The sequence below is a fragment of the Coffea eugenioides genome, chromosome 10 (genome assembly GCF_003713205.1).
Source record: "Coffea eugenioides isolate CCC68of chromosome 10, Ceug_1.0, whole genome shotgun sequence".
NCBI lineage: Eukaryota > Viridiplantae > Streptophyta > Magnoliopsida > Gentianales > Rubiaceae > Coffea > Coffea eugenioides.
Window position 1 is genome coordinate 20,732,868 of NC_040044.1, and position 14,100 is coordinate 20,746,967.

Genomic DNA, 14,100 nt, shown 5'->3' on the forward strand with positions numbered 1-14,100 from the left:
CCCGCCAACCCTCTGGTTCGCTTTAGGGGGAAGTGGGGTCGCCACAATTGACACCAAAATTTTCAAAATAACAAGTCCCAAACAAGATAGGCCATTGATCAGTCCAAAATGAGGGTTTTCAAGCAATGATGCAGGTCTGTAATTTGGCCATAATTCATTCAATTCAACTCAGAATTGAGCGTGGTTGGTGGCGTTGAAAACTATATTCATAAGGATACAATTTCTTAGAAGGAATCATTTTCAAAATCTGTCCACAGATAGCTCATATTTGAGCATCAATTCGCTGCTCAAAACAGAGCTCCCAGTGTAGACGTGAAACAGGACAGTCATGTTCAAACGATTGGTATGGACTACTCAGGTGGAACCAGGATGTGCATTTTATACCGTTGGAAAACTGGGAATGTCTAGTTTCCAGTGCCACAAACGACACTCGATTTCAATGTCAGAGTAAAAAGTTATAGACAAAACAAAAACACTGCCAGAGCAGTTACGGGAAAATTTCCAGTTTTTGCTGACTTCCGAAAACACATCATTTGGCCAACTAAATCATGAAATTTTTTGATGAAACTTTCTACACCACCCACACAACATTTATACATCATAAACAAGTCAATAGAACCACAAAATTTTGCTCTAAGGGTCACGGATATTTATAGGGGTAGAAACAGAAAGTTTTCCATCTTCACTCCCTTTTAGCTTTCATCCATAATATCACTCATTTCTACTAATTTAAGCACTAAACCAATATTAATAACATCAAAACACCACAAATCAGTCCATCAAGACATAGTGGGAGTTCATAGAGCCCACACACAAAATTTTCATCCAAATAACAACACCCACATGAAGCTACAAGCTTCATATCAAAGATCCATCCACTAAAACCAAGACTAGAAGATTAGATGATTACCTCCTAGTTTTTGAGACAAACAAGAAATTTTTACCACTAAAACCGCCAAGATGAAGCTTCCTTCCAAGCTCAAGTGAATCTCCAAGTGGTTTTGTGGTTAGTTGCAAAGTGGGAGATGATTTGGAGCAAGAATGAGCAAGATGGATGAAGAGCTTTCTTCTCTTCTTTTCTTTCTTGTGGCTGGTTGGCTGATGCAAGGTGAGAGAGAGAAGGGTTTTGTGTGCTAAAACTTGGGGAGAAAGAATGGAATAGTAGCTTTAGGTAGTGTTCAAAAAGTCAACTCTTACTAGTCGCGCGCGCGGGTTTCGTGTCCGATTTCTCTCGGGTTTGTTTTACTTGTGCACTAAACCTCTAATGCACTTCCAATCATATTATTATTATTCACTCTTAATAGTCCCAAAATAAAGGTCTTAAGCCCCTCCATTAATTGCACGCGTAAAAACGCGTACTTCCGATTTTTGCGCGATAAAGCGAAATTTTCAAGAAATTCTAATAACGATAGTATCACTAACTAATAATTGAGTACTTCAACATAAAAATACCTATTTCAAGACTAATGTGCAAGTCTCCAATTTTTCAAACTTATTGTATCCTCGATTCGATTATTGTTCCCAAACGCGCATCCACTATTCTCATTAAACGAGCTTTCAAAATTAAATTTTGTAACAAGTCATTTTAAAAATACATGTAAGCCATAATTTCATGTATTTGGGTCTAGCATCCACTATTCTCACTAAACGAACTTTCAAAATTAAATTTTGTAACAAGTCATTTTAAAAATACATGTAAGCCATAATTTCATGTATTTGGGTCTAAAAAGGTTGGAATAAAATATTCAGAGAAAACGGGTGAGTAAATAATTAATTAGGCCAGTAAACTAAAATAAAAATAAGAAAAATTCGGGTCCTCACAAGGGAGGGAAGGAGAGGGGAGGGAGAAAAAAAAAAAGAAAAAAGAAAAGAGAGGGGTTGCAGATCGATCAAAGGGGAGAGAGAGAGAAAGGAAAAAAAAAAAAGGAAAGCCGGCGCCGGAAGCAGCGGCGGAGGTGGTGACCGGTGATGAAGGTGTGGTGGATGGGGGTGGGGGAGAAAGAGAAAGAAAAGATGAAGTTTTTGTGTATTAGATATTTTGAAGTGTGTAGGTTAAAAAATTTGATAATTTTTTTTGGGTTGCTGTAATTAAACTTGTTAAAAAATTAGTACCTAAAAAATTTAGTAAAAAACTCGGGTTCCAAACAGGCTTATAATTTGTCCCAAATTTATCCCTGAAGTGAAGGAAAAAGTAAAAAAAGAAAGAGGACAAAAAATAGTGCCCCTCTTTCGTTCGCACACAAAATCAAGCCAAACAAAAACGTATGCTTACATATCATCACCATCGACCGTTAAGTTGGTTGAGACCTCCGCCTCCTCTTTCGATGCATTCGAGAACCAGACTCCCTCCCTTTCCCACCGTTCTCTTAAACCAATGAACCAATAATCCCCCCCATCAATTTTCCCCCATTTTCTACACACTCACGCAATCCCATTTTCACACACTCACGCGCTAACCCACACTCACAATGTCTCACCTTCTCCGAACAGCCTTCATCCCCACTAAACCCCCGTCTCTCCACCACCACCACCGGTCCTCTGTCCTCCCAAATGTCCATACAACCCGACCCACTATCCGGTTTGTTCCCAGATCCAAGATCCGAGAGATTTTCATGCCCGCCCTCAGCTCCACCATGACTGAGGGAAAAATCGTCAGCTGGGTCAAGTCCCAAGGCGACAAGCTCTCCAAAGGCGAATCTGTCGTCGTCGTTGAGTCCGACAAAGCCGACATGGACGTCGAGTCCTTCTACGATGGCTACTTAGCTGCCATTATTGTTGATGAAGGCTCCTCCGCTCCAGTTGGTTCCGCAATTGCCCTTTTAGCTGAATCCGAGGAGGAAATTGCCGTTGCCCTTGAGCAAGCCCAGAAGTCGGCCGCTCCGGAGGAGGTGGCAGCTGCCCCGGCCGTCACAGAAAGTGTCGTGTCGAGTGAATCAGTTGGGGTTGAGAAGCAGAAGAAGGTGGCTGAGCAAGTGGTGGCCCCAGCAATAGGGACGGCGGTGCACCCGGCGTCAGAAGGGGGGAAGAGGGTGGTGGCGTCGCCCTATGCTAAGAAATTGGCCAAGGAATTGGGTGTGGATTTGCGGGGTGTTGTTGGGAGCGGGCCTAATGGGAGAGTGGTGGCTAAGGATGTTGAAGCGGCTGCAACTTTGGCGGCAACTGAGGTGGCCACGGCCAGTAGTGATAACGCTGCGGCTGCTGCAGCACTTCCTGGAGTGGAGTTGGGATCAACAGTGCCGTTTACAACAATGCAGAATGCTGTGAGTAGGAATATGGTGGAGAGTTTGGCCGTGCCAACGTTTAGAGTTGGATATACAATTACAACGGATGCGCTTGATGCTTTATATAAGAAGGTAAAATGTGATATCTTGGGTTATTATTGTTTCTTATGGATTATTGAATGGATTCTTGGTTTGCTAGTTTATTTCTTAGGAAGTTTTGTCATTTGTGTGTTTATTATTGTAGAGATGCAAAATGATCATGTGTTAAAGAAACATTATTGATTCAAATGAATATTGTTGGAGTAGGCACACATATTATGAAGTAGTGGTAACTTTGTGAAGTTCTGTGATGTTTCTGCAATGGTAGTATTGCTAGGGGATCGGTTTCATAGTCTAATCTTCTATAGGCTTTGTTTGGATAGTTAAAACTTAACGTGGAGGGAGTACTTATCCTTTGCCTTGGGGCTTGATTGTGTGGTCAATGATGTGGTTTTGTAAAACTTATGATGATTATCTAACTTTGAGAATGATTCAGATTAAATCGAAGGGAGTGACTATGACAGCTTTACTGGCCAAGGCAACAGCACTTGCATTGGTTCAAAATCCTGTTGTAAACTCGAGTTGTAGAGATGGTAAAAGCTTTACATACAATAGTAGTATCAATATTGCAGTTGCGGTGGCCATGGATGGTGGGTTGATTACACCTGTGCTTCAAGATGCTGATAAGGTTATTTGACTTGCTAACCTTAATTTTTATATCCTGGATTGGTTCTGAAAGGTTGTAGATTGTCTATGTTATGGATACTGCAATGTGAGCTTTGAATTTTGCTATTGTAATGTAGGTTGATATATATTCTTTGTCAAGAAAGTGGAAAGAGTTAGTTGACAAGGCACGGGCAAAGCAGCTGCAACCGCATGAATATAGCACAGGTATTCCTGTATTACATATGAATCTACTTTTTGCTTAGTTAATTTCACAGGTCCTTGATGTGTTTGTCTTTGCTTACTAGTTAATTGCTCGAATTTCATCGCTGACAGTTACTGGCAACTTGGTTTAGTGGATCTGATTTTGCAACACCATGAGTTTTGCGGCTGTCAGAGGTCTAATCTGTTATTATCTTGCTCACAAGGTCTATATGTTAAGATCCACTAAGTAAGAAGGCATTATTTGTTGTCTATTAGTACCAAAAATTAACTCAGAAAACATAAATAGAAACAGTCATGTTGTCTTTGATACAAGTCCCACTCAAACTTGTTTGAAACTGAAGTTGCATGACACAAAGCTGGTTATCTAAATGTGAATATATGCAGAATTGTTACTACATCAATCTATGTTAGCTAAAATTTGATGCAGAGTGCAACTCATTTGTCCCGGTGATTTCCATTGCCAGATATCTAGGATACTTATTCTCTTTCTTTATTTCTTTTTCCTATTCTAATGTTTTTCTTAGTCACTTTTCCTCTATATATGTCATTTTGAAGAAGATTGAGATTGGGGTTCTTTTGGGAGGGGGGGCGGGGGGGGTAGGTATCCATGATACTTGCTATCTTGCTTTATTGCTTTTTTTCTATTCTGAAGTTTTCTTAGTCACTTTTCCTCTATATATGTCTTTTTGAAGAGGAGGATTGAGATTGGGGTTGGGGTGCCAGGGGGAGTGAAGGAGTCTCAAGTCTAGTTACCTGTATATTGAGAAAGTAATAAATACTCTGAAAAGAAACCAGTTTCCTAAACAGGAAGTCTGCACATCAAGCAAAGATGTGGATAATCTTGTTTCATGACACGGATCTTTTAGTTAGCTTAAGAGGCTGCTTATTTGGGAGTTGACAAGAGAGAGATAGAGTTAAAACGTTGTGTTTTGTTTTGACTTTTTTAGCATATACTAGTAAATGTGCTATCTGCTATCTGAGTTGTCATGTGAATGTGCTTTTAATATAAAACATCATGTAGTTTTCATGTGATGGACTTTTAATTCATAGTATTAAAATTTGCCCCATTACTACAATTATGAATGATAGTCCCTAAACTATTGTTGAGATCCTCAGACCATTTCCATGTTCAGACATCCAACCAATTTTTTGTTGGTATCCCATGTGAGCTTAGAAACTTGTTTGTTCCTCCAGCATAGGCTCTTCTAGATGTCGAATCTTGCTCATCATACAATATTGTTTATGCCCATGTAGCTGACGCTGATAACCAATTTAAAAATGCGACGTTGTTAAAGTTTGGAGTGATTGCAAACAAGATGCACACTTAGGGCTACAAGATTCACATAGAACCTGAAACAAAGGTCTAGAGGGTCTGTTGCTGTTATTGTAATACTTAAGTTAGTTACCAATACGGGGCACTTTCTAGTAATTTTTTAGATTACCATCATGCTCTCTTCATTGATTTGCTTCCTTTGGCAGATCTACACATATTGGCCAGTTTGCTATGTGTCCACTCTGGCCAAAACAAAATGTTAATTATAAGTTTGAAATTTTCTGAAAATGTTGGTTTTTAACTTCAATGATTTGTAAATGTGCCTCCACTGACCAAAGGAAAATATCTGTAAGTAGAAAGTCAATGTGTACATGTGTCTATAGTTTGTAGAAAGTCAATATATTCATGTGTCTAAGTAGTTTGGAAGCAATTATTTCTAAAATAAACAACATACGTAATCCACGGATTTAATAATGACTACAAGTAAAAGCAATTGTTTTTAAGTAGTTATAAGCCACTAGTGGGTAGCAAAAAATGTGGTACTTTAATTAGTCGTAGGCATTAGCAGGTCCCTAGTATGCTTTTATGTCTTATTGAATACATGCATAGCTACTTTTAGCTATTTGTGCCCCATCTGAAAAATTATCCCCGACTCCATCACTGTCTGCTTCCAATGCTCTGGATCATCTCAAAAGGCAATCAAGTGGATATCTCCAGCTTAATCTTTTGTCGATGGAGAAACCTGTTAAATTTCTTCCTGGACTTACATAATAACATGATGCAATTTTTGCAATTCTCTGTACCCTGAATAAATTCATACTTCTTATTTACTTTCTTAATATTATATATGCTTCCAGGATGTGCATTACAATGGCCTAAATGGTATTTTCTTCTTGAATCTGCATGCCAAAATATAGGTTTATATGCAGTCTTCATTGTCTTGAATTGTACTTATGGATCCCATTTTCAAAATGGCCATTCTGTAAATGGCAACTTTATGAACTGATTCTTATCCTGCTATTCTTTCTCCCCCTTTTATTGTCTTTTCTCCCTTCTGTTAGTGTCTGCTTTTGAATTCCTCAGAACTTCATACCTAAATTTTGTGCAGACAAATGAATCAAGTACAAGAAAAAAGATTTAATAGATGGTCAAACTTAGCTTCTTATATTCCTGGAGAATAAGTATCTTTCTGCTGCTGGGTATCAATGTTCTTTGTAAACTGGATCATATGCTGACCATTTCTTCATACTTTGTTTACACCTGTCTTTCAGTAACAATCCAAAGATGATCAATATTTTTGCCTATTGCAGGCACTTTCACTCTATCTAACCTTGGAATGTTTGGGGTTGATCGCTTTGATGCCATCTTACCCCCAGGAACTGTAAGTGCTAGGAATTAAATTAGTCTGTTTCTTTCTTGCTTTTGGCTGGTAATTGGCACATAGATTCTGGATATGTAATACAAAAAGTCATCTGTATGGTATGTTGTCTTAACTCATTTCTAGGGAGCTATTATGGCTGTTGGAGCATCTCAGCCCACTGTTGTTGCCACCAAAGATGGCCGGATTGGCATGAAAAACCAAATGCAGGTAATTTTATTTTTATATCATAGATCATATTTTGTTAATTATAATTTATTTTATTTGCGTCTTGGACCTGAAACTTGCTACTGGCATTTTAACATGAGACATGCAATTTTCGCAGGTAAATGTCACCGCAGATCATCGTGTCATATATGGTGCAGACCTTGCTTCCTTCTTGCAAACTTTAGCTAAGATAATTGAAGATCCTAAAGATCTTACACTTTAGATTTTTCATCATTGCGGGAGAATCAAGTTTTTGTAGTGTATTACCTTTCAAATGGCGCTAGTTGCACGTGAACATTTGCGCCCTCGAAGACAATTCAGAATCTAATTCCGGAATGATAACTCAAGTGTATTGTTGAAGAACATCAACACAATTCTTGAGTGATTTTCTTAGCATCAACCGCATCAGATAATTCATGTGAATTCGAACTTTCACTTTTTCCTTTGTTGTGATTAGTTGTAGCCTCTTATGGTCCTCGTCATTGTCTTGTAATTCTTTAAATGGGGATGCTTTCATTGGTTTGCTGAGCAATTTATGAAGATGTTGCGGGACTCTGATGTTGTTCAAAGTAGACATTTAAAATTTGCTTTAAAAAAGCAAATTTTGATTGAACGCAAGCACGCCCACTGCATGCTGTGAACTTTGATATACGAATTTTGAGTTCCTACGCCAACCATTTTGGGGGATATAAAAAATTTACGGCAATTTTTGTTTTTTTCTTTTTTGAACAGGTAGCACTAAACTTAAGCACTGTATTATCTTCTGTGATGTTACCATTGACTCTCTGACTGTCGTAGTTTTTTTTTTTTTTTTTCCCTCTTTGGTTATCATATGCGCTAAATGTCTTTTTCCATGCTTGCCATTGGCATTCAATTCAATGAAATTTTTTCTATTGTCTGCGAAATGGACTTTCAGTACGTAAATTGATCTATTAATGCTGGAGGTCACATTTCTAGTGTACAGCAGACAAGGATGTTTTGAATGAAAACGTCTTCTAAAACTTTGTTATAGCTAGATTTTGTTGTCAATTATCTTTTTTCATAACAAGTACTCTTTTGTAGAGTGCAGAGACGAACAATTTTCACAAGCATGCTTTTGCAAACCAGTTTGATAGTGGAGGGGGAGAAGAACAGAAGCCGAAAATTAGGGTAAAGTTTGTAGGATTTGGTATATGCTCATCCTAAAGCTTTCTTTTATATACATGTATTAGAGACATATTCATATAGAAAAAAGAGGCTAAATAAAAACCAAAAGGTTGTATGCAGCTCACTGATGTATGGCAATGTGTGGCAAAAATGCAGAGAGTTATCTGGCATTTAGGAGCATTCTCAGCACACTCTTCATTTTCGGTCTACCCTCTGGTGATGCACTGACACAAGCGAGTGCTACCTTCAGGACTGCAAGCATTTGACTCCTAACTGCAAGAGATGTTTTGATCACACTAAAGTCAAGAATGTTGTCCCATTTGTTTTGCTGCGCAGAGTTGCTCAGAACCCACTTGGCCAGTTCAGTCCCCTGATTAACTGCTGGCTTTCCTGTGAGTAGTTCAAGCAGGAGTACTCCAAAGCTGTAGACATTTCCAGGCATCGTAACTCTCATAGTGTACGCATATTCTGCAATCCAGAGCACAACTTTGATGAATTTGCTTACAGTTTATGGGGCATAGATAAATTTGATTCAATGAGCAGGAAGATGGAGTTAAAGATGCATCATATCAGAAAAACCTCATGAGACTCGTACAATTGAATCAGAATGCATGCTTTTAACATCAGAATACCAAAAGAAAAACTGCAAAACTCGATCTCATACAATCTGCGGACTCTGTGCAAAAATGATTTCATAGAGATATAAAGTCTAGGCATTTGTATTACCTGGTGGAATATATCCAACAGATCCAGCCACTGTAGAAAGACTTCCAGTACTCTTTGAAGGATCAATAACTTTGCAGAGCTCAATATCTCCAATCTGAGGCTCATTCAGAGACTTCAGCAGAATACTTTTGCTGGAAAGGTCAAGGAGCAGAATTGAACCGGAAGGGCATCCGTGCAGAAAGGTTAAACCTTGAGCTACTCCAATGGCTATGCTGTAACGACTTGCCCAATGCAAGGCACTTTCCGAGTTACCATGAAGATGATCAAAAAGGGTACCCTTCGGGGCAAAGTCGTAGAAGAGATGAGCACTATCCACAGTCAACACATAGGCCAGAGGGATCATGACATTTGAATTACTCAATTTCCCAATCACTTCAAGCTCTTCTCCGAACCTTTCATGGTTGCCCAATTGAAATATCTTGTCACTCCAAGTAAGCTTCTTGACCAGATAGTTTGCACCAGATGGCATGACAGTTTTGTAGTAGGTCGAGAACTTTGTCTTCAAGATGATATTTGAGTTGTTTGCCACCGCCTCCATGGCTTTCATAAAGTCTATGTTTGACCTATGAATGCCATTTGCAGTCAACAGATTTCCGAGGATTACTTGCTGTTCAGAAGCGGCCTCTTCTGATTGCAGGTGCATGTCATTGACCCTGTAATACCGTCTTGATATAGAAATAACAATTAATGTGAGCAGACCAGCAGCCAAGGCAGCAGCAACTGCTGCTCCTATAACCACACCAACTGAAACAGTTCTCTTTTTCTTTGATGATGCAGGAGGAGCATTTGATGGTGCTTGGTTTAGACCCTTATTTCCACCTGTCACAACCGTAACATATTGTTTAAACTTCGGAATATCTCCAGAAAGTTGGTTGTTTGAAAGTACAAGTTGCGTTAAGCCTGCCATTTCAGTGAGGAAGTTCGGGATTACACCTGAAAAGTTGTTATTCGAAAGATCCAAAACCTCCAATGCGATCAATCCAGATAGCGACACGGGAATAGGCCCGCCAAAAAAATTGTTGCTGAGATTCAGAGCAATCTGCAATGATGATGGCATTGCTGGAACATCTCCACTGAGTTGGTTATTTCCAAGTTGAAGTTCCAATAGGAGATTCAGAGTGCGAATGGAAATGGGAATTGGACCACTCAGATTATTATGTCGCAAGTCCAAGTTTGTTAGATTTTGCAATTTGGAAATTGAAGCAGGAATTGAGCCACCAATTGAATTTGAACTGAAATTCATTCTCTGCAAACTGTGTAACTGTGTAAACTGATGAGGGATAACTCCAACCAACTTATTCTTCTGAAGGTATAAAACTTGAAGATTGGCAAGATTACCCAATTGTACAGGCAAGACCCCAGTCAGCCTATTCTGGGCTAAATTCAAGAGAGCTAAACTTCGGCATAATCCCAATTCAGGAGGTATTTCGCCTGTTAGACTGTTGTTGTCCAGCTCCAAATAGGTCAATTTGGTAAGGCTTCCATATGATCGAAATGAGACTGTCCCATTTAATAAATTGCCTCCCAACCTCAACCTGAAGAGGCTTAAAGAGATCTCTGTTGGTATTGGCCCCTCTAACAAATTGGAAGACAAATCTACTGACAGCAAATTGCGTGGGGATAAAAGGTCTTGGGGAATGGTTCCACTTAGCTTGTTGAAACTGAGGTCCAAATTCCTGAGATACGTAGTAATCCCAGGAGGAATATTTCCAACAAAATTATTCTGGTTCGCAGCAAATCGGAATAGTGTTTGAATCTTTACAAGGAGCTTAGGAATTTCACCTCTCAAATTGCTTCCTGAGAGAACCAATATTTGGAGCTTGGAAAGCTCTCCAAATCTCTCAGGGATTAATCCTGAAAGTTCATTGTGACTAAGATCAATCAGAGATAAATTACCATATTTCACTAGCCCTACCGGGATTTCACCTTGAAAACCATTAGTAGATAGCTGAAGTTCTTGTAAAAGATTGTTTTTCCCAAGATTGATTGGTAGAGGTCCAGTGAAATTGTTGTAGCTCAGGTTCAAACTCTTCAGAGAATCCAACCCATCGAATTGCAAATTGATGTTCCCCATCAGAGAATTACGAGACAAGTCCAAGACCTCTAACTTTTGAAAACCATTAAAAGTAGGCAAAGAACCACCCAATTCGTTCCTACTAATATTCAGCAGTTTCAAACCACTGATCCCACCACAGGAAGAGATAAACACATATGGGATTGAGCTCAAATGATTATTAGAGATGTCAAGAGATTCTAAGCTATCAATCTGGCAAATAACAGGCAGAATTTCTGAGCTAGATATTGAAAACAATGGTAAAGAAAGTTCAGTTACAGAGGAGTTGCTTGAACTGCATGAAACTCCCACCCATGAACATGGATTAGAGTCTTTTTTCGCATTACTCCATCGAAATGATGAATTCCCACTATTATTCTGAAGCATCTCATAAAGATTAGTCATGGTGGCAATTTGCTTTGAAGGTAGCTGAGAGAACACCAGCTGAAAGAAGAAGAAGAAAGAAAGTGTAAAACTGACGTTTTCATACCTGCTCATGATTTTTTTTGCCTTCTTTGTTGCTGTGTCTCAAACTAGCAGCTGCCTGATTGTTTTTTAAAGGGATAAACTATGCACGTTTTCTAAGTATTTTTGTCAAGAAGTTGTTTTTGTTTTATTTTTTTCAGATGCCTTTGGGAATCTGTGAAAAGAAGGCAGCAAAAACTCAGGGATAAAGGAATCGATGATTTTTGTATTCCGGGGGGGTTTTGAACATATTGAGACAGAAGACCACTGACTGTGGAAAATGTGAGCACACTCGCAACGGCATTGACCGGACTTACTGTTAAGGGGTTGAAGCTTGAAAAGGACCAGGAAGGAAAAAAGGAGTTGACGGAAAGAAAACAAGGGGTGGGAAAGAAGACTAGGCTACCAATGGTGTGTTTTGTGGAAATTGATCGTTACTTGTGCTAATTAGATTTGGACCACTACGATCTGTTCATATTATTGATTGCTTCTCTGATATTTGAAGTACTAAGAACGCTTTTGGTTCATGGGAAATTAACTAGAATCCCCAATCACTTACAAAAGCATGGCTTTGAGGCCACGAAATTTTGTCAAAATTTTCGTGGACATAAACTTTTGGGTAAAATATAGAAAAATCCCTTGAGATTAAGCGAACATATAAAAAAGCCTCATATAGTTTTAAAACATACACTCCGATACCTTGTTATTTGATAACGGGTTTGAATACACGCGCTTCTTTCGAGAGTATTTGTATGGGAAACAAACAAATTTTTAGTTGATATATCTATTATACACTTAGAGTTATAATATAGAAAAATTTCTTGTGGTTAATCAAACCTATAGAAAAATCCCTAATGATTTTAAATCATACAATCCAATACCTCATATATTGAACTAATGTGAAAAATTGACAAAAATCATTTAAATTAATGAGTTTGAGGTTGCTTGACATGGAAAATAATTTTTAAATCAAAATTTTAGCTGATATACTTACTAAACCCCTTAGAACTTATAAAATTTTCAAGAAAATCCAAAACTCCCAAATACAACTCTCCTAATTTCTATACATAAAATAAATAAATAAATAATTTCAAATAAAACTCACCTTATTTCTATACATAAAATAAATAAATAAAATCTTCCAAATACAACTTACCTTATTCCTAAACACAAAATAAATAAATAAAAGTAACATGTTACCATAGGGGGTTTTTCCGTAAGTTAACTTAACCACAAGGGATTTTTTGGTAAGTTTGCTTAATAGGATTGCGAGGCCTCACGTTTGCAACCTAAATGTTTGGATACACAATTTTCTAAAATATTATTTTATTTGCATCGTAAATATATTTTTGAACCATCAATTCTTATTTTCAATTATATTTTTATTTCACATATATCATATCACAATAAAGAATGGTGTCAAAAGCTATGATTAACGTAATATTAGTGGAGTGACAAGTGTTCTCCTAATTCATCAATCAAGCCTTGAAAAGAACTAGAAAATCCTTGCTGATGAGGTTTTGGTTCAATAGTCAAAATTGGGACTTTAAAAAGTAGAGATTTAAAATTCAAGGCTCACTATATGTGAGTTTCTTCTAATTCTATTTTAGTATTTATCCCACCAATTTTGGACTAATTTGTAGTACTTTTGAATTGTAATTTATTTGTATCATTACTATCTTAGGTTCATTATAATTTACTTTAAAAATATGAGAGATTCATTATAATTGTAACTTCTTCATTAGTACTCTTCTAATTCTATTTTAGTATTTATCCCACCAATTTTGGACTAATTTGTAGTACTTTTGAATTGTAATTTATTTGTATCATTACTATCTTAGGTTCATTATAATTTACTTTAAAAACATGAGAGATTCATTATAATTGTAACTTCTTCATTAGTTCTTAAATATGAGAGATTCTAATTAGGGAATCACAACATCTCGATTAGAGGTGTCAAAATGGGTGACTTGAGCGGGTTTGGGTTCGGTAAAATGGGTAATGGGTATAAGTGAGTCTACCCATTTAATTAGATGCGTATAAATGGGTAAGTCAAAAAATGAATTGGGTAACCCAATTACCCATTTATTTTAACTTTTTGTAAACTCATTTAAATTCATTTTTGCAAACTAAATTATCAATTTATACCATTCTTTGCACCAATTATTAGTTTTAAATATTTACTTATAATGTTCAATAAGCCTAATTATCAATTTTTTTCCTATCCGTACTCTATGTCGCAAAATTACATACTATTTAATAATTGAATAATAAGAATATAAAAATTTAAATTAAGTACTATAAAAATTAACATAAAAACTTAATCCAAAAATTTTGAACCCCTAATATTTTTTTTCATATGTAAATTTAAAATTTCATTTTGGAAATGTAGAAAAAGAGGCTAAAACTTATCATAAATTGGTAATGCTAAAAAATGAGTAAGTTAACAAATTAAGAGAAAAAAAATGATAAAATAAAACCAACAAATAATAATAATAATGAAATAAAAGTAGTTAACATCATAACAAAATGAAAAATCTGAAAAAAAAATGGGCGGGGGAAGAGAGGAGATTTGGGGGAAAACAATTCTAAATGGATTAATTGGATTTGATGGATTATCCAATAATACCCATTTAATAAATGGGTATTATTGAGTAACCCATTTATACCCATATGCAAAAACTTAAGATACTCATGCCCATCT

The 14,100-nt window shown here is 37.1% G+C and overlaps 2 protein-coding genes across 3 annotated transcripts; one reads left to right on the plus strand and one right to left on the minus strand.

The window, feature by feature from the left end:
- The first annotated feature begins 2,277 nt into the window (after nucleotides 1-2,277).
- Nucleotides 2,278-7,614, plus strand: LOC113748870 (dihydrolipoyllysine-residue acetyltransferase component 5 of pyruvate dehydrogenase complex, chloroplastic). Its single transcript, XM_027292452.1, has 6 exons — nucleotides 2,278-3,353; nucleotides 3,757-3,948; nucleotides 4,064-4,151; nucleotides 6,732-6,802; nucleotides 6,926-7,009; nucleotides 7,125-7,614. The coding sequence occupies exons 1-6, from the start codon at nucleotides 2,469-2,471 to the stop codon at nucleotides 7,227-7,229; spliced, it is 1,425 nt and encodes a 474-aa protein (XP_027148253.1). The 5' UTR covers nucleotides 2,278-2,468; the 3' UTR covers nucleotides 7,230-7,614.
- A 525-nt stretch (nucleotides 7,615-8,139) lies between these two features.
- LOC113749840 (leucine-rich repeat receptor-like tyrosine-protein kinase PXC3) lies at nucleotides 8,140-11,670 on the minus strand. Of its 2 annotated transcripts, XM_027293709.1 has the most exons (3): nucleotides 9,812-11,670; nucleotides 8,879-9,697; nucleotides 8,140-8,620 (listed from the first exon to the last, which is right to left on the minus strand). In XM_027293709.1, exons 1-3 carry the CDS (start codon nucleotides 11,427-11,429, stop codon nucleotides 8,313-8,315), a joined length of 2,745 nt encoding a protein of 914 aa, XP_027149510.1. In that variant the 5' UTR covers nucleotides 11,430-11,670; the 3' UTR covers nucleotides 8,140-8,312. The 2 variants fall into 2 exon arrangements, with proteins under 2 accessions (XP_027149510.1, XP_027149509.1); XM_027293708.1 differs by having other exon boundaries at nucleotides 8,879-11,670.
- Between the last annotated feature and the right edge of the window lie 2,430 nt (nucleotides 11,671-14,100).

Coding starts and splice junctions, on each gene's coding strand:
- LOC113748870 (XM_027292452.1), top strand. CDS start 2,469: ATGTCTCACCTTCTCCGAACAGCCTTCATCCCCACTAAACCCCCGTCT. Junction 3,354..3,756: donor TTGATGCTTTATATAAGAAG/GTAAAATGTGAT, acceptor AGAATGATTCAG/ATTAAATCGAAGGGAGTGAC. Junction 4,152..6,731: donor ACCGCATGAATATAGCACAG/GTATTCCTGTAT, acceptor TGCCTATTGCAG/GCACTTTCACTCTATCTAAC.
- LOC113749840 (XM_027293708.1), bottom strand. CDS start 11,429: ATGAGCAGGTATGAAAACGTCAGTTTTACACTTTCTTTCTTCTTCTTC. Junction 8,621..8,878: donor TGTTGGATATATTCCACCAG/GTAATACAAATG, acceptor TCTGGATTGCAG/AATATGCGTACACTATGAGA.